Source organism: Ochotona curzoniae, unplaced genomic scaffold (assembly GCF_017591425.1).
Source record: "Ochotona curzoniae isolate NIBS_2020 unplaced genomic scaffold, NIBS_Ocur_1.0 scaffold_2476, whole genome shotgun sequence".
Taxonomy (NCBI): Eukaryota; Metazoa; Chordata; class Mammalia; order Lagomorpha; family Ochotonidae; genus Ochotona; species Ochotona curzoniae.
The window spans coordinates 13,705,777-13,724,869 of record NW_024467095.1 but is presented as its reverse complement, the minus strand read 5'-3'; the positions used below and the strand labels follow the sequence as shown (position 1 = coordinate 13,724,869).

At 41.1% G+C, this 19,093-nt stretch overlaps 1 protein-coding gene across 1 annotated transcript; it reads right to left on the bottom strand.

The window, feature by feature from the left end:
* Window positions 1–2,705: 2,705 nt before the first annotated feature.
* On the bottom strand, window positions 2,706–10,528 carry LOC121170680 (TRPM8 channel-associated factor 3-like). Its single transcript, XM_041001926.1, has 7 exons — window positions 9,909–10,528; window positions 6,764–7,731; window positions 6,371–6,468; window positions 5,477–5,690; window positions 4,932–5,171; window positions 3,855–4,192; window positions 2,706–2,951 (listed from the first exon to the last, which is right to left on the bottom strand). The coding sequence occupies exons 1-7, from the start codon at window positions 10,526–10,528 to the stop codon at window positions 2,706–2,708; spliced, it is 2,724 nt and encodes a 907-aa protein (XP_040857860.1).
* Between the last annotated feature and the right edge of the window lie 8,565 nt (window positions 10,529–19,093).

Below are 19,093 nucleotides of genomic sequence, written 5' to 3'. Positions count from 1 at the left end.
TCTGGTTTCAGACATAAGATTCCGTGGGTGTGTGCCCTGGCCGAATGCACATGTTTTGTGTTAGGGCACCTCTTTGCTGATACATGTGCAAGTGAACAATGAAATTTTACGACTTGCAACCAAAAGATCCCAATTGTTCACTCATGTGCTAAGTGAAATGAGTAAATCCCAAGAGAAGTATCATATATCCTCTCTAGTATAAGTCAAACTCCATCAAAAATTACAAAACACTAAAATGGGAATACATCAAAACTCAGAAGCTTCTGTGCATCACAGGAAACAATCAATAAAGTAAAAAAAAAAAAAAAACAGAGTAGGAGAAAGTCTTTGTACACTACACAACTCATAGGGAACCAAGATATAGGATATTTAAAGAACTCTAAAACAAAGTAAAATAAGTCTACCTTCTCCTGTCAATCTACCCTTCAAGGTACAGGGTCCAAAGGCTTTGGCCCACCCTCTGCTGCCCTCCTATGCCATAAGCACATCGCTTGATGAGAACTGGAGCAGCAGGGTCACAATGAGCATGCTTATGGGATGTTGGCACTTGGAGGTGGAGGACTGATCATTTTAGCCATTGGTCTGTTGTCAGGAAAGTTGCCCTTTTAAAGACAATTCACACGATAATCTATAGGGTTAAATAATTTCAGAATTCATCTCCTATTGAGGAATGTCATTGTCCTAGTTGTTTATTTGCGCTAGTCTTACATTGTGAATTGACTTTATAATTTCAAATGTAATTAGGAGGTGTCAAAACCAAATATTATTGAAAATACGGACTAGATAAAGTGACTGGTGGAGGTCTTGTTTGTTACTTATGCACAGTGATAGCCAGTCTTTCCATCAGCCGTTGTTGAAGAGACCGACCTGTTTCCTTAGGTAATCTTCCATTCTCTTGTTAAAAATCAGTCTTCTGTAGGAGTATGGGCTGCCTTCTGGGGGGATTTCTGTTCTGTTCCATTGATTTTCTTTTCTGTTTCTCTATCAGTACGAGTTGCTTGCTCTACTTACTCCAGCGAGTTTGATTACCAGGTTCTTGTGCTAGTCTTCTGTCGCAGTCTCCATGGCCCCAGCTCCTGGCTCACCACTCTTCACCCAGTGCAATCCCAGGCTATGGCCACACTGTTGCCTACTCACTCTTTCTCCCATTCCTTGTTTAAGCAGTACCCAGCATCAAGGAAACACCAGCTGTCATAAATCACAGGGTTGACCATGGTGCTGGTGAAATGCAAATATTTTTCTTCTTGCTGGAATGTGATGGCTGTTAGGTCTGGGGCATACTCAGACCTATTTTGAATGGTTCCTGTAGGATGCCAAGTGGGGACTATTTGATCTGTGGGCCCAGTGCAATGCACTGAGCCAGAAATGATTTTTCACTTGACTTATTGCATGTGCAACTCACTTGGTCCTTGCAGCCCCACAGTGTTTTCCTCAGGAGACAAAATGGAGCCCAATAGGCCCGGGTTGAGTGTCTGCACTGTGAAATCTACCCTTGTCCTCCATCCAGTAGCTTGGGCTATGCCTTTTTACTTCTGTTCATGGGTGGATTAAGCAAATCAGCATATGTCTGGTTTCACCTTTAGTGTACCTGGTACATCTATCTGCTTTCCACCTGCTGCTAGTGGAGCTCAGGTAGCTGATCGCAACTTGGGTATCTGGTCACTGCAACTTCTCTTTGCTGTCTCTGCCAATTAGTCACATCAGTGGGTCTCCAGGTGTTGCTCTGCCGTTGGCATGTCCTGTCCTATGTCCCAGGAATGCACCCTCTCTGCTTCAGCTTGGCTAATGCTTCTCCCTCTGTTTAAAACTGTGCTTACTCTATTTTTCCATCTTTTAATGCTGGAAAGAAGAATTGGTGGTGAACTTGGTAGTGGAAATATTTGAATTTAAAGAAGAAACAGATACCTAATAGACAAATTACACATGATATAGTGGTTAGTTAAGTAATAATAAAGTATGTCAAAAACTTGAAGCCAGTGCATTTGAAAATCGAGATGAATAGGTTAATGAACTGAGATGAAGGTTGATAATTGAGTAATGTCAAGGAAAGATGATCAGTAAACACAAGCAACTCTTTCTTATAAAACCTTTGAGACACAGTGTCTCCTGAAATTTTCTAATATTGAAGGAACAAGCAATTCCTATCTTACGAGAGCCCTCCAAAGAAAACAAAGATGGAACATGTAATAACTTATTGTGGTTGTGGATCATGGATTTGTTGCATAGCTAGAGGAAGATGGAGTCAGACTGTTCCTTGTGATTTGGGTGTTTGGCCTTTGATGAGAAGCACAAGCAATGTACCCTATTGTGAGGTACTTCCATACTGTAAAAGGAAGCTAAGCAAGGAAATCTTCGGAACAATAGAACCTATAAATATGGCCATTGAAGTCCAATGAAAACATCATGGTGTTCTATGTGGTACAATGTACATTACCAATTTGTTATAACTGGGCTAAGCTCAAGCCAGGATCCTGGAAGCCCATTTGATTCTACCTAAGGTAAGTATTCAATTTCTAAGTATTCAATTTTTATTTATGTATATCTTTTTTGAAAGGTGAATTGTCAGGTAATTTTCTTGAAATGACTTGGGATCATTCCGAAAAAATATTGAAAACCAAGGCTGAAATTAAGTGAGGAGGGTTTGGTGTATCTAACTGATGACACTGCTCCAGAGAGAACATTCCCACATGCCCTCACTTTTAGCTCTAAGGTATAAAGGCTTTCATGGGATTTTCCTGCCACTCTGGCAGGGAGACCAGGCCGTCAGCCACTTGCTTCTGGATAGGCCAGCCCCACGCTTTAAAAAAAGGAACCAGATTCTTTTGCACTATTTCAGAGAACTTCTCCATCCATAGATTCATCTTGCCAGGATTATCTTGAGGGAACTTGGAAAGAGTCTGGTAGACTGCAAAGAGCTTGATGAATGGATCCCAGCCAAAGGCTTCTTGGAGCTGAAAAGGAAAAGAAGAGGCAGACATGAAGACTCAGGTCTACAGAAGTCACCACCTACTCACTACGTCTCAAATGACATGGTGATGCTTGGTTGTAAACCAGCTTTTATCATAGCTTTCATTCAGATTAGTGATTTTCTTTGTCTCCATCTCTACAAAGCAATTGTGTAGGGCATCATGCTTAGACAATCTCATCTCTACATTACCTAAAATGAAAGTCTGACCATGAACCTGAATTCTTTGGTGATTTCTGAATAAATATAATGTGGATAGAAAGATTTTGTTGTCAATTAATACTAAGTATATGAACTTGAAAATAAAAGATAATATTCCACTTTATGATTGAGTTTCAAAGTTAACATGAAAATGGCAAAGGCATTCTAAAAAGCTATTAAAAACTCTGTGTATTTTTCATCCACATTTAGAGCTTGAAGGAGATATACATGAAGAACTATCTACTTGTCCCGGTTCCTAGAATATGACTTCTTACTATGTTTAGAGAAAAAGATGATATACATTATCAGCTGAGTTCAATAAGGGCTCAGGAGAAGAAATTTATATCTGGCTATTCTAAGACTCTGTTCATATTTGTCAAACTATTGTTAGTTCATAACGGTGAATTTCTCATAATTTCAACTATAAGCTCTGGGGTGGAGAAGAGGAAAGGCATAGGACTTTTTCTTCTTTGCATTTGTCAATTTAGGTTTTGAACATGGACCACCAAGAGACACCATCATACAGTGCTGGTCGCTCAGGCCCTCGGGACAAATTTCAACATGACAAGGGACAAGGGACAAATAAATGGCTTGTGATAATCCTGAGAACAACAGAATGTTCCCAACTACAGGGAGTCAACTGCAAATGACTCAGTGGTGCCAGTCTCCTTGCGTTCCCGCTCAGTACCTGAAGGTATGTTTCCAGAGCTGTCCATGTGTTCCAGTTGCTCAGGGGGGCTCCCATGCCCAGGTGCACTTTGATCCTCTCCCTCCGGCTTTCAGGCTTCAGGGAAGAGTGAGCCCTTTCCCTGGGGATTTTTAGAACCTCCTCGTGCACGTAGATACTCCACAGGTTACAGTCAGCTTCAGAGCTATGTGGAGGAAACTGCCATGCGGGTTGCTGGAAATTGTGGCCCAGCTCATGAGTAGCACCCCAAACACCTGATGACCTTATAGCAGTCTCATCAATGAGTCTTGGCAGAATTCGCATTTGTGCCATGATGGGGTATCCAGAATGCAGTAAACCTAAGAAACAGAATTCAAGTTCTAAGCACGTGCTGATATTCACTGTGGACTCTTCGACCCCATTATCCCAAAGACCTGCAATAGTTTGAATACCTTAATGTTATTCAGAAGGCTATGTGGAATTATCCATTGTGCATGTTATATGCAGCTGGTCTTCTGAGTTTTTGGCATGGAATTTAGAAGTGACCCCTCCACTAGACTTGGAAGATTCTGTGTACATTAACTGTAGTGGTGAGTGTCATGATTCATTTTTCATTTTAGCTGTGAAGGGTGTTTCAGAATCATGTTATTGAATATGTAAGTGGAAAAAAGTGAGATTCTTCCCACTTTAGTATTTCCTTAGTCCACTAAATGGCATCATTTGGAAAGCCTCCACAAAACAACCAATTTACACTTTTTTCTCAAATACCTGTGTTTCCTTAAGTTCTCTGAAGAAATTTAAGATCTCTTAATCCTGCTAAAACTATGGTGCCCTTTATTTTGCAACTTGCCCTAGCCAAGTCCTACCTGTTCAAGTATCTTATCTGAACAAAACTACATATGCAGCTTCTAAATTTTGTGCTTTTAATGTAATCACATTAATGTCCCTTGGGAAATCTAAGTGCTTTTCTCCTGAGAATATGTTTGCAGGATCATCAGTAGATTAATGCAGTGTCTCCTCGAATGATCTTGGTAGCAAATCAACTACATGAGTTCAACTGTAAGAGAAATTGTCAGAATATTTCCATGGAGTACCCACCCACTGTATTCTGCACATCTGTGACAATCCTCTCAGGTCTGCGGTAGGGGAAAGGTTTGGCTGCCAGCTTGGCTGCAGCCTGCATCATCTCATCCCAGAGTCGAAGCAGGGACTCGGGGTTTGTCACAGCCTTGAGTTTTTCCGTTGGCACTGTCAGGATGATGTTGTCCGTGGCCAGCTCACCCCAGGGAGCTGGATTTCCCTGGAGACAGCGCCTCCACTCCTCCTGGGAAGTCTTCCCTAGAAATAAAGATCATATAATAAGCTCAACAACTTCTAGATTTCAGTTAGAGCACTTCAGACTTAATGAGTGATAATCTCACAACTAATTAATGTTTCTTTGTTACAAACTTCTCTCAAGTCTTTTAGCTTTGCTCATCCTAATGTGAAATCTCTCAGAATGTTGGTGTCCCACCCACTTTCAGACCCAGTCTCAACCCTTCCTCCTGGCTGTCAGCCTCCTGGCCTCCTTCCCTAAACCCCACTGTCCACCTCATTGCCTCTCTCTACCCTGAGTCCCACCTGAAGAGGAAGCCCCTACTCACCCAGCTTGAAGTATGGAGCCGGCGCTGCCCCACTGATGGTGACCAGCACAGTGCCCAGGTTGTAGTTTCTGGGCACCAGGATGTAGAGGAGACCTCCCCAGTGCCAAGCAATGGAAGTCTTTGTTTCATTTAAGATGTACCTGCGTGTCACCACAGGAGGCCGATAGTAAATGCTTGCATCACTGATGTCATCTGTGTGGCAGCCAACCTGTACCTGTCACAGTGAGAGTCCACCAGGGAGAGAGGAGAGGAGTCATTATGGTGATGATTGGAAGTGTGTGTGTCATCCTCCCTTGTCTACAGCAATGGAGTGCAGAAGCACAGCACACTGAGGACATCTCTTTGAGGGGAAGTACAGCAATCACTTGACCACTGTCCAGAGGATTCTCCTGAGGTCTCAGTATCCTTGTTTTACACAGGGTTTGCATAGTCCTCTCTTTAGTTTAAACTAATGAGTCCTGAGAGATGACAACTCAAAGCAGATATTGCCTGTGCCTGTGGCCTCTCCAAAAAGGCCACATTCACAATCTGCTGCTGTGGACCTGACCTCACCCATAGTGCAGTACATTGATACCCTATTTCAGGTGCTGCAACAAAGACTCCTAGAAAAGCTCTGATATGGGGAAAAGACAAAAACTATAAGGGAACTAACATTTTCTGTCATGTGTGCCCTGCCAAATTCTGCATGGTCGCTATGGGTTTTGCCTGTTACCTTTGCTCAAAGCTTCTGCTTTGCACGGATCACTTTTCAATCCGTAAGATGAAGGTGATACCCACTCTAAATGTCTCCTGGAGTTGTTGAGAGAATCCCTCCTCCCTGAAATGCTTACAAGTAGTAGCAAATACAACCAGGCAATGCCAAAGATCAGCTTCATACAGGGCAGAAAGCTTTACCTGCAACTGAGCAGCAACAGCTTCCTTGGGCAGTGTCACCACAGCAAATTTTCCTGCAGGTAAGTAGAGTCCAGTGCTCACCCAGGAATCGCTGTTGTCTGATAAGAACCACAGGAAAGGTTTGTTTTCCCATCTCTTTGGCTCACCCTCCGCAGAGTATTCACACAGTCTGTGCCAGAGCTATTAGGACACCCTTGCACACCTTAACTCACCCAGTCAATCCTAAAACTCAGCTACCTCAGAATCAATTAGAAGTCCTACAGACCTCATCTTAAAAACTCCATCGGAAGCTCAGGAATGTTCTTTCTGTTGGAAAGTCTTCTGGAATGCAGTAGACCTGGCTAGCCACACTGTCCCTTCCCATCCCCAGCTCTGCTCTTCTGCCTTGCGTACCTGTGCTGATCTCAATGCTGACAGGAGATCCCATGGCCGGTAGAGAGGAGAATTCATTGAGCAAGACAGAGCTGGCAGTTCCTGCTTTGACCAGTCCTTCTGCTAGATATTTCAATATTGCCTCAAGGCCACCCCTGACAATCGAGTTTTTCTTCTGTACAACTGGTAAACCCTTTTGGATGATTCTCAGGATGTTTTTGTGCACAGACTCATAGATGGGAATCCCATCATGTGGGATTTGAAGCATATAGGAACAGTCTTTTTTCAGCTGTTCCAGCCAGTTGTCTTCCAAAAGTTTCCCATTGTCAAACAGCATGGACTCAAACTGGGAGAGAGCTTTTCGAACATGGTAATTCAGGATCTCAGGCTTGGGGACTGGGAAACAGCCTCTGTTGCCTTTCTCCCTTAAAATGCCTAGACCAACATGCTTAAGGAACTTGTTATTTGGATACTGAGCCATACAGTTAGAACTTGGGTTTCTAATCCCCCAATACCAAGCCTGGCTGCCAATCAGTACACCTCCACCTCTTGCAACAAAGTCTACAACCTTCTGCACATCCATGTTGTCAAGTGAGGAGCAGCAATAGACACTCAGGTCACTGGTCAGAAAGTTAATGTCTGTGATGATCCACTGCAAGTTCGTTTTTGCTAACAAGAGCCCTAGATTTTTCACCCTGGAATTCACCGCAATCTTCCCTTTCTGGTGCCCTTTCAGCCAGAGTAGAGCATTAGTCATCAACTTGTCCATTCTCTCATTAGTTATCATACCCTCATGGCCACATAGCACCACTCGGCCTTGGCCATAACGGGCAGCTGCTAGAAAGCAGTTGAGTGAGCTATCAAACCCCAGGGGAAAGGCCAGGGGCCCGTGCACCAAAAGCTGTGAGGGTATTCCCCCTGTACTGAAGTCCAGCTCTGTGATCCCTTGCAGGAGCTGCTGTTGATCCTTTGTGACATTATCCTGACACCTGGAAAAGAGAAATTTCATGCATTAGTTTCCATTAGTGACATGCGTGTCAAATTGCATGAAAGAGACCCCATAAGTCCTGAGTACATTTAGAGTAAACTATGAAAGAGCAGGGGAGAATGATATTGTAATCTTACTTTGTAAATCTTTAATGTGTTTTCACTAGGAATAACTAATATCATAGAACTCTGGCACTTTTATTCATAGACACAATATAACTTGAATGTGCATATAAATCCTCCCAGGGACATATTTTACAGAATGATCTCCTGTCTTAGACATACCTCCACTGTTCTGATTTATAAGCTATGTATGTGACATCTAAAAATATGAAATAAATGAAGCTTGGAGATCCACATTATTCTCTCACATGTATCCTATCTGTTTTGATGCCTTACACTTGAAATATAGGCACACAATTACATAGAAAAATAAGGAAAGTTCATGAAATTCTGAACATTATTTGTTAAAGCTCTAGACTGATTATTTGAAACTTTCAAGTATCTGTAAATAGTATATCAAGAGCAATGCTTAGTCAAGTTCTTCTGATTATGTTGAGCTATAATAAGATCAACATATGTCAGTACTATATTGCATTTTATTTTACATTGCAGTCCAGAAGTTGTGAGAAAGTTGTGTGTAGTTTCACATGGTCATAGTTGTGTTAAAATGATATTGTTAAAATGAGTGAAAAATAATTTGGTAAGTAAAGTATGCACAAAATTCCAAGCACCTCTCTGAGTTCCATCTTCTAATTGGGGAGTAACATGCTAGTGGTTAAGAACTTGGATTCCAGAGAATATGTGATGCAGAGCACCAACACATGAATGGAAACAACTTTCCTAACCCTACAGAAATCAAGAAAGTATTTGTGAACATTTAATCCCATTTTAAACAAGCACAGGAAGATAAAATCATAAGTAGGAAAAACATGCTTTTTTACATGAATAGGAAATTTATAGGAGAATGGATTGTTGGAAACATTCCTATACAATCCTGAGAAAAGGCAAGCTCACTTTTTATTACGGTGATTAGATATTACATTAAAAGATGCCCTAATAAGTATTAATGTCATGTCAAGATCACAGCTACTAAAAATTTTGGATCCCAATTGTAAAAAATGTAACCAAGATAAAAGTTCAGCACAATGGTTACATTCCATATAATCAAAAAGTACAATCATTCACATGCTAGTCACATACTGATCATTACAAATATGATAACTTACATAAAAACAGCAATGATCTTTCAAGTCTTGGTGAAACAGAAATTGACAAGGAATATATATCGAATATCTGAGTAAATGAAGACAGATATGTAATTGCTAAATCAGTACATTTCATATCAGTCTGCTTCCTATTCTCAGATATTCTTACATTATGTATAATTCACCTCAAAATCTCAGTATTTTTAAGGAATCCTGGGAACTGTCCTGTATTAGTTATAATTCAAAAATTGTGCCACTTAGAATCTAATGTAACTGTTACATTCTAACTTCTTGCATTAAAATTTTTTCAAAAATTATATGGCATAAAAAACTAAAGAACAATTGATATAACATAAATATATAATTTAACTCAGTGAATGGTTTGTATAGAGAAGTTGGGCAGGAGAGAGAGAACTTTAAGTACCTTCCTTAGAATTCAGATCTTAGAACTGTTACAGTTCATTTCCTCTAATCACATGTCCAGTATCCTTCAAATATTTCAAGGCATAAGCCATCCTGCTCTACCTAGGAAAGGGATCTGAAAGATGGCTCCTGGCTCTGTCACTCACACGCTTCTGTCCCTAGACTGCATAGTTCCCAGCTTCATTCAGTGGCTCCTACCTACTCTGCCAGCATTGCACTATGTGGGAAAGATACAACACCAAGCAGAAGAAATACTTCTTTTCATTTTGTGAACTTTGTCTACTCTCCCTCACCAACAATCTCTTTCTACCCATTCAAATCATTATGAACATAGAAGTTTATGCAAAGAAGAATGTGTTACCTTTAAGCACTTCATACTCAACTCATAGTAGAAAGAGAAGACAGTGCTCCTTGCCTAGGGCAAGTTATTGTAAAAATTGTATTTGTTGGAATGATTCCATTCCAAAGTGGCCAACATCTCTTCCACTACACAGAAAAGGCCCTTAACAGTAGGGAACAAGCCTACTGTTCAACATGGATGAACTCACATGATGTGGAGAGGGACGGTGGGCACTGTCTGAGAGACCACCCACTGGTGTCTGAGCACAGTTGAGTTGGTGATGTGCACCCCAGCCACACTTGCCATTTGGTTTCCAGAGAATTCAAAGAGAAATGTATCATTTCCAACCGTCGAGGCCCAGTCCATGTCACGGCTCCCAATGAGCAGGCCCCCTCCTCGTTCCACAAACTGGATCATTTTCTCGGGTGTGATGTAGTAGTAAGGGTCAAGACAGTAAGCTCCCAGGGATCCATTAGGTTCTTCCTGCTCCTTTACCTCTATCCCAGCGTCCTGCAGGATTTTTACAAGAGGATTTAGGGAGGGGTGCACTCCAACGGGAGCACCAGGGGTACTGCAGAGCCAGCGCACTGCATTGAGCAGAAACGGAGCCAAGGGTGCATGCATTAAATACTCTTCATGGCCCATGACCACAAGGCGGCCTTGGTAGTAGGACGAGGCAGCAATGACCACCTGGCCCTCCTCATTCACCAACACTGGGAAGGCAGCTTCTCTAGTAAGAAGGAGTTCAGAGGGCAGATCTGGAGGAATATTCCAGGCTGTCACTCCCTTCACGAGGGCCTGAAAGTCAGCGTCATGAGTAGTTGCCATGCTTTATCAGCAGCTACAAGTTAAGCAAAGATACAGAACACTCAGTACATGAACAAAGAGGATCAAAGCATCAGTTTCCCCCTCTTCCACACTGTCCCTCCCTGCAGCACCTGTATCCAGACTCATGACTCACACGCAGCCACCTCCCACCGGTTTTCAGTCTCCATTACTCTTCATGTAGGAGATTCATAGGAATCAAACTCCCCTGATGCATTTTCATTACTCATATATCACCTTGCTCGCTTTCCTCTCCTCCACCAACTGTCCTCCACTGATCTGCTCTCTTCTCCACCACACCCAGGCTGCCCATGAGAGCATCATTGAACCTGTCCTTCACTTGCAATGCATGGTGTTGGTCGCCGTTGTTTGCTACCAGCCTGGAGCCTCTAATGGACACAATGCTCTATTTTGTCTACATGTGGAGCATTACAACAGCACACTGTGACTGTAGGAAGCTGATCTCTACTTGCTCGGCTGTTTCTCTAGGAAAAATTAATCGATCTTTTACTTTCCATGCGTACAGGCAATATACACATTCAACTTGTAATTGGTTTCATGCAAAAATTGACACAATTTGTGCCTGGCTAATATCTGTGCATTGTAAGCATTGATAACAAAATCAATATCTGGTCCTTCTATCGTTTTTAGTGGCTTCTCAGAAGGAAAGTGTACACTGAAGCCTAGAAATCGCAACCTCTGTGTCTTCTTCACTTTGAATGTCCATTTAGTCACAGTTTTTCAGAAGCTTTGATTTCTTTTTCTATTGCTACTAAGTCAATTTTGTATCTCAGCACTTATTGTTAAGCTAAATCATTTGCTATCTCTCAGTCTTTAATTCTCACATGTAAATTTTTCCCTTATTTAATTACTTTTATTGGAAAGGTTGATCTACAGAAAGAAGGAACTACAGACAGAAACATCTTCTGTCAGTTGACTCTGCTGGTGGCCACGGTAGTTAGAGCCAGGCAGAGCTGAATGCAGGAACCAGTGACCTCTTCCAGGATTCTCATGTGGGAGTATGGTCCCAAGACCTTGGACTGTCCCCACTGCTGTCTCAGGCCACAGTCAGGCAGCTTGATAGGAAGTGAAGCTGCTAGGAAACCAAGCAGATCATAAAAGTGTCCCAGCAAATGCAAGGTAAGGATTTAGCCACTGCATTGTCACAGAGGGCCAAATTTTATGCTATAATTCATTCATTCTCACACTTCAGAGTAAACGCACAAAGCTGTACTGTACCATGTATAGAAAGTGAGTGCTTCTTTCAACCTGGTGCTAAAGATTCAGGATCTGTCTCCTCATACTCTTCCCAACTTTGTCTTGTGTTATTGGTCAGCAAAACCTGAGCCATTGGAAATCTGAGCAGGACCTACAGGTTCTAGCCTCTGTCAGTTCCTTTTCTGTGAAATTCTATGCTTTCCTTCCTTGAACTTTTGCCTGCTCTGACTACTAAGTTGTAAAAATCTCTAAGATGTCAGTTGAAACAGCTTCTGTATTTATTCTGACATTAGAGTCCTTCTTGCAGAAAGCACTGGCCTGAGGGCCTTTGAGCCTGATACACAGGTGGTCCATTTTGAAATCCAGGTTGATGGAGGCAATGAACCATAGTGAGGCCAATCAGCTGACTGCTCGGATGACGACAAGCAGGAGCCTTATTTGCTCATTTTGACAAGCAAGAGGCCTCGGAAAGACATTACAGTTTTTGGCGCTAAGCTAGTTACAATGAGCCAGAGTGGGAGAATGCTTTCCAAAGAGGCTGAGTACTTGGGTACTTTGGAGGAAGAACAGAGAAGGTCACCTCCACAGGCTCAGTGCTGTTACAGTCTGGTGGTAGTTGCAAGCTGCTCACTTCAGTCTGGTCCAGCCTGGCTGTTGACATTTGTGCAAAGATCCAGAAGACGGTAGATTCTTTCTCACAGTCTCTCTCTCTCTTTGTGACTATGCCTTTCAAATGAGGGAATAAATTTCAAAGGGGGGATATGAAGAATCTTTTAACCCATTTTAAAATGTCCCCAGAGACAGAGAAGAACCCGGACAAAGGGTGTTCAAGGAATGACAGGGAAACATGTGACAACTGCATTTACAGCCACTTGAGATGCCCTCACTGTGAAGACACCCCAGCTTAAGAAAACAGCAGAACCTCTGGAATCCACTACAAATGGGGATTCAAATATGGGTTTTTCAACTATAACCTGTGTACAGCAAAGGCCAGAGGAAATTTAAGTACATGTTTAACAACTCTTACTAGGGAATTCAAATATCTGCAGTGATCAGCAGTGTTTTTCTTGTTAGTTCAAATGGAAACATGTTCAGACCAATAGTGTTCCTTTTGATGGGAGGAGATGGCTCTCTGAGGAGTGTAGAATATGGTGAGGCAAACAACGTTGTGGTCTTTGAGACTCTCTGAGCCAAGTGAATGGCATTAGGGCTTCAAACCCTGCCTGGACACAATGCCTTCTGCTCATTTCCACATAGATAGTTAAAGGAAAACCACAGAGTTACCTATCCAGAGAAATGCCAACACAATCCTGTCTTTCCATGTACTGACTTCTTATTTCAGGAAATGGAAAATATCAATGTGGCAGTCCTTTTAAAAATATCATTGCTATTTTGGATGTGTTTTTGCTACTGCCACAATTCACGTACTGAATAAAAATCCATCATGACGTACAGCCAATGCTTCCATCTCTTATGTCATAGTCGATTCCACCATAGGATAACTAGGCACGTGTCTCCAAATCTCTCAGAGCCCTTATAACCACACTTGTCATGAGAACAAGAGCTGAAATTACATTCTGTATGATGCAATTCAGGAAGGACTCAGATATGAACAAGAGAGGGAGAAACAGAGTGTGAAGATAGTCAAGAACCAAAGAATCAACAAGAACATTTCTGTCACACTCTTGGTCCCCACAAGGAAAGCAAGTACAGGTAAAACAGCCCCATAGCTCATTTTTCCTTCATGGAATGAAATGTGATATGAATTTAGTTTGACCCCTCTGAAATTCAAATTGATACTTGATTCTCTATGCCACATACTGACAGCTGATGGGCCTGGAAGGGGGTGTTTATTTTCCTAAGAGAAGTTTGTGCCTTTCTCACAATACTGGAGAGTATTCAGAGAAGTGATGGGATCCTTGCACTGCTTTGACTAGATTACTTATTGCACAAGCACATTTCTATAAACCAAGTCTACCCTCTTATTCTCTTCTCTACACACTGGCCCCACTCTTCTGCTTTTCCTCACAAAGCCAAGCAGCCTATGGCCCTCACCAGACATGGCCATGCAACCTGGAGCCTTTCAGTCTCCACACTGAGGACCCACAAATCTCATTCCTTAGTAAATCACCCAAGCAATCCGTTCTACCTACAGGACATAAGACACCATATTATGACAAGCTTGACACCCAACTCCCGGCTCCAACACACAAAGGAACGACTTGGCATGCACCACACTCGCTCCCAGCCTCCTCACCATCTACAGCAAACTCACATTCTGGACACAGTAAGAAAGCGCTCACCCAGATGACTCCAGTCAATTGGTCAGGTCTCCTGGGAAGCAGAGAGGCTTCTCTGCAGAGTTAAGGAATGTGTCTTCTGGAGGCCATATATACCTTTCAGCACAGCTTGCTTCCTGCTTCCTGCTTCCTTTTTTGGTTGGGTGACACTCATACCACCTGAGAGACACTCCGCTGTGTTAAAACTATTGGAATTTTATTTCATACTATTGTCAATAAGAAGATCAAATCTAAGAGTCAAATTTTTATAAGGAAGATTTAGAATAGAAAATTAAAGATTATTATTTTTTGTAGTTTTAGGTAAAGAAATTTCTCAGAGTAGAATGTACTTCTTCTGGATGTATTGTGTGTGTTCATTGGAAATGTTTCATTTAACATGCTTGCAAAGATGTGTTTTGGAGCTTCAGTTTCTGAGTTGCCTTTTTAAAAATATGAGTATGTGGGGCAACATTTAGGGTCTGGGAGAGTAATCCACACTTCAGGTATTTGGACTCAGAGATTTCCCCAGATCATTCTAACATCCTCACTTGTCTGCTTCATGCTCTGCCTCAGTGTGTGACCCAGGGACAGAAGGAGTCATCACACACCTGTGACGTTTAGTGGGAACCATGGCCAAATGCTCAGGGAATAGCTGTAACAAAACGGATGAAAGAAGGAAGGTCTGCATCACCTCTGGACATATTCCTTAGGAGAATATCTTTGGCAGAAAATCAAATTCTGTCTTTCCTCAGGGTCTGGATTTTCTGTTGGGAAGTTGGAAGGTTGCTTCTGTCCAGATAGCAGCAGAATGGACACTATGAATTGGGGGGCTTTACTTTTGGTGAGAGGCACAAGAAATACACCCTAATATGAGGGAATGCAAGTTACTCGTGTAATCTTTCACAGGGTTCCTGGGGTCAGTGCTTGTCTTGAGACAAGTGTCCTAATTCCAAAAGTCAAATCATCATGACTTGCATTTTAAATTTCCATCTAGTGCAGGGGCCATTTTCATGGTTTAATGGGCGAAAGTATTCCCATTTGCTCTTACATCCTAGATGAGCATTGCTAAATGAACTCACAAATGTTAACAGAATAAATTAAGTAAAGCCATGATTGTTCAGTAGTTGATTAAAGCTTTTTATTAAATTCGATGTTTACTCAGTAAAATATTTTAGAAAATAGGAAAGCAACTTTCTCAACTGATGACTAATATTATTGTAGAAATAAGACCATCAGAGATTCCATAGTCACTTGTGGAAAGGAAGTCACCTTTACTTTAGAGGGCATCAGCTGAGATCTCCTTCCAGTGGCCAAACCCCTACTTTCTCTTGACCTCAGCTTAGACAGAGAGCAGGAACAAGCAAGCAAGGAGATACAGAAGAGACTCAGCTATTGGCCTTGAGCTGCCCAAACATTTTTGCACAGCTCCCGGCACTTCTTATCATGACTCAGAGTTAGCTCATCTCTCTTTGTCAGCTGGATAAGCTGTTCTCTACGTGACTTACATGGGAGCCTGCTTTTCAGTCAGGTCTTTGTGCAAGCCTATGTTTCTCATTCAACAGGTACAGCAATCTTAGTTAATCGTCACAATCAAAGATGAAATATGCCAATATTTCCCTCTGAAATGTGCAAATAGTCGAGCCGTGGACTGTCACCACTTTTTAAAAACGTATTTTTCTGAATTTAAAAATTTAGGCATTTCTTCATTTTTATTTGTTTGAAAGACAAAGAGTTAGACAGAGAGAGAGATTCTATCATCAGTTCACTGTCCAAATGCTTGCAATATCTAGGACAAATACAAGAGCCCAGATTCAATCGAAGTCTCCCATGTGGGTGACATTTTCAAAGTACTTGAGCCATAACCTTCTGCCTACCTACGTGTAAATTAGGAATATCAAAGCAGAACTGGTTTTTGACATTGTGGACCATCAGGAGGAGTAGCAGCCTGATGTGGCACAATCAATAGGATGTATCATACTTAACATTTGCATATGTTGAATAAATACTTCTGGAATCATTGAGCTAAATCTCACTAGATGCAGATTATAAACTGATGTTGGTCCGATAATATTTTTGTTGACAATCTGTGCATGTGTGTTAACCAAGAACATTGGTCCTCATGTTGTGCGTGTGTGTGTGTGTGTGTGTGTGTGTATGCACGCTCATGCCAGCTTTTGGTGTCAGAGAAATTATCTTTTTAGTTTGAATCCATAAGGATTCCTTCCTGTTCAATACTTGGAATAGTTAGAGAACAGGTGTGAGACTGGCTTTGTGGCAGAAGGTTTCAACTGCTGCTTGCTGTGATGTCATCCCATATTTACCTTGTTGTCTAAGTTATTGCGGCTTTATTTCTATGTAGCTTCCTATTAATATGCCTGAAAGTGCAGGAGTCATTGACCAAAGTACATGGTTCCATACCACCCACATGGGAGACCCAGATGGTGTTCTTGGCTCTTGGGTTCAACTTGGCCTATTTTTGGCTTTTGCTGCCATTTTGGGGAGGGAATCAGAAAATGGGAGTTCTCATTCTCTATTTCCCCCAAACCCCTTCCCTCTTTCTCTTTGACTCTTTGATATAAGCATGCTTTCAAATCAACAACTTGGTATTTGTTCTTTTTTTTTATGATTTCGACAAAATTGATCTTGAAGATACTGAATTGTTGTTTCATCTTGGAAATCTTCATTATTACTGATCCAACTCTTTTACTTATTACTTAACAGGTTTTATATATCTTCATAGTTCAGCTTTAATAAATTAAATGTGCCAGAGAATTTTCTCTTATTAGATTATTCTAATAAGTTATCTTGATCTTATTTATAGTAGAACCCTAGGAACATTTGTATTTTGTGATTTTAGTTGTGATATCGTATTTTTCTTCTCTGAATTTATGTTTTACAGAATTTTTTCATCTTTTCTTTTTCTGGTCAAAGTTTGTCAATTTAGTTCCTCTTGTCAAAAACCAACACTCTGTATGATTAATCTTTTGTGTTGATTTTTAAACTCTACTTTGCTTATTTATTCTTTGATCTGTTAAAAGTCTTCAGTTATCTGTTGTAATATTTTTAAGGCAAAGAGAGACAAGCAGATTCCTCATTTGTTGGTTCACTCCTCAAATATTCACCACAGCCAGGACACAAAGCCCCGGGGCCAAGGTGATGTTTGCAACTGGTGTTAGAGTCACGTACTGCAATGCCTCAACCTCTGTTCTGAATGCCCAAGTACAGGTATGCTTTCAATGCTTTGTAATTCAATGTGAATTTTATGATTATTTTGCTAGTTTGGTGAAAAATGCCACTGGAGCATGATGGAACTGCTCTACGTTCTTACACCGCTTTCTGTAATTTGCAGCCATCTTAACAGTATTAATTCTTGCAATCCACAAATGTGGGAGGCTCTTCCTGTTTGCATTAATCTAGCTGTTCAGTTTCTTCCATCAGTGTTTTCTAATCTTGTTTGAGATTTTTCATTTCCCTCATGTTAATTTTAACTTGATTTGTAATTTTGGCCAGTTGTTTTCAGATTGCTGTACTTAGTATTAACCTCAATACAATGTTCCAGCAATCCAGGTTCAAGGGCTTCATTCCAGCGTAAGACTACTGCAGGTGGTACCTGTGTACTTTGTATTTTGGTGTTGTAGTCATTCAAGAACCCTGGGAAGGGCCAAAGTGTTACCAACTTGATTGGGAAGATTGTCGTTAATCACTGTAGAAAGGAACATGGGTGTGCCTTTAAGCCTCAGATATAATGGGAAAGTGATAAGATGAAAAGAAAGGGAAAACTGTTCCTCCTGCAATTATGGCAAGGGGTAAGAGGTTTTTATCTCAAAGCCCCATCCCGTCACTAGGACGGGAGTCTCCTTCCTCAGCTTTTCTAATAAATCTTGCTTTAAAACTAAAAAAAAAAAAAAAAAAAAAAAAATTTAAATGAAAGGGAAAAAGATTTAAAGACAACAAGGAAGGAAGGAAGGAATGGAGAATGAGGGAAGAGAGGGAGGGAGGAAGAAAGGAGGAAGAGAGGGAAAGAAGTAGGAAAATGGGAGGGAGAAAGGAAAGAATGGGGAAGGATGGCAGGAAGCAATAAGGAGGGAATGAAGAAGGAAGGAAGGAGGGATGGAGGGAAGGAAGGACAGACGGAAGGATAGATGAAGGGAAGGGAGGAAGGAGGGAAGGAATGAGGAATGGATGGAAGGAAGGAGCAAAGGTAAGAATGAGGGAAGGAAGAAAGGAAGGAACAAGGAGTGAGTAGAGGAAATAAAGGGGAAAGAGTTAAAAAGAAAATGAAGAAAGGAAAGGAGGAACAAAGGAAGTTAGGGAGGGAGAGAAAAAAACAGAAAAAAATAACCTATGATAGATCGTGATTTGAAGTGCAGGGCCAGAATTCCTGATTATGGCTCTATATAATGAGGGGAATGCTGAGTGACATATAAACAAAATTTCTGGTGTGTAAATTCAATTTTACTGTATTTGATAACCACTTTTTGCATGATTTCGGTGAATCTCTGCCATTATGGGGCCTTTTTGATATGTTGTTTCTAAATATTTATATAATTCTGTCAGTAAAGATTTTGTTTATTTGATTTAAATTATAGTGTGGAAGAATGTGGTTCATACCAAGCAGCTCCCACATGCCCATTTGTCTTTCTCTGGCTGGTCTGAAGAACGTCATTTGCACCAGGGTCAAAGAGCTTGTAGGGGTCTTATGACTTTCTTCCTGCACTGACAAGTCACAAATTTCTACCTGCCCCAGAGGATAAGATCGTAAAATCCATTTAAATATTGCATGGCCTTGCCTTTGTAGTCCCACAGAGCTGCAAATATCTTCATCTCTTCCCTAGAGGAAGCTTAAGTGAGGAAATGTAATGTTTGTTTTGGGAGGAAATTTTTGTGAAATTTATCTCTGGTAAAATGTTGTCTTATATTTCTAATACTTTTTTGCAAGTCATATATTTAATGACATGCTGGTTGTAGCTGCACTAATGTAAGTGATGAAGGCAAGCTTCTATATGATATGAATCTAAATGTATTTGACAGACTATGTTAAACATCAAAATAGATGAATTTATATAGATAT

Excerpts from the sequence above, each read along its gene's own strand:
- LOC121170680 (XM_041001926.1), bottom strand. The coding sequence starts at position 10,528 with ATGGCAACTACTCATGACGCTGACTTTCAGGCCCTCGTGAAGGGAGTG. Across the intron at positions 7,732-9,908 it reads ACCGTCCCTCTCCACATCAT|GTGTCAGGATAATGTCACAA; the intron begins GTGAGTTCATCC and ends TCTCTTTTCCAG. Across the intron at positions 6,469-6,763 it reads CAGCATTGAGATCAGCACAG|ACAACAGCGATTCCTGGGTG; the intron begins GTACGCAAGGCA and ends GGTTCTTATCAG.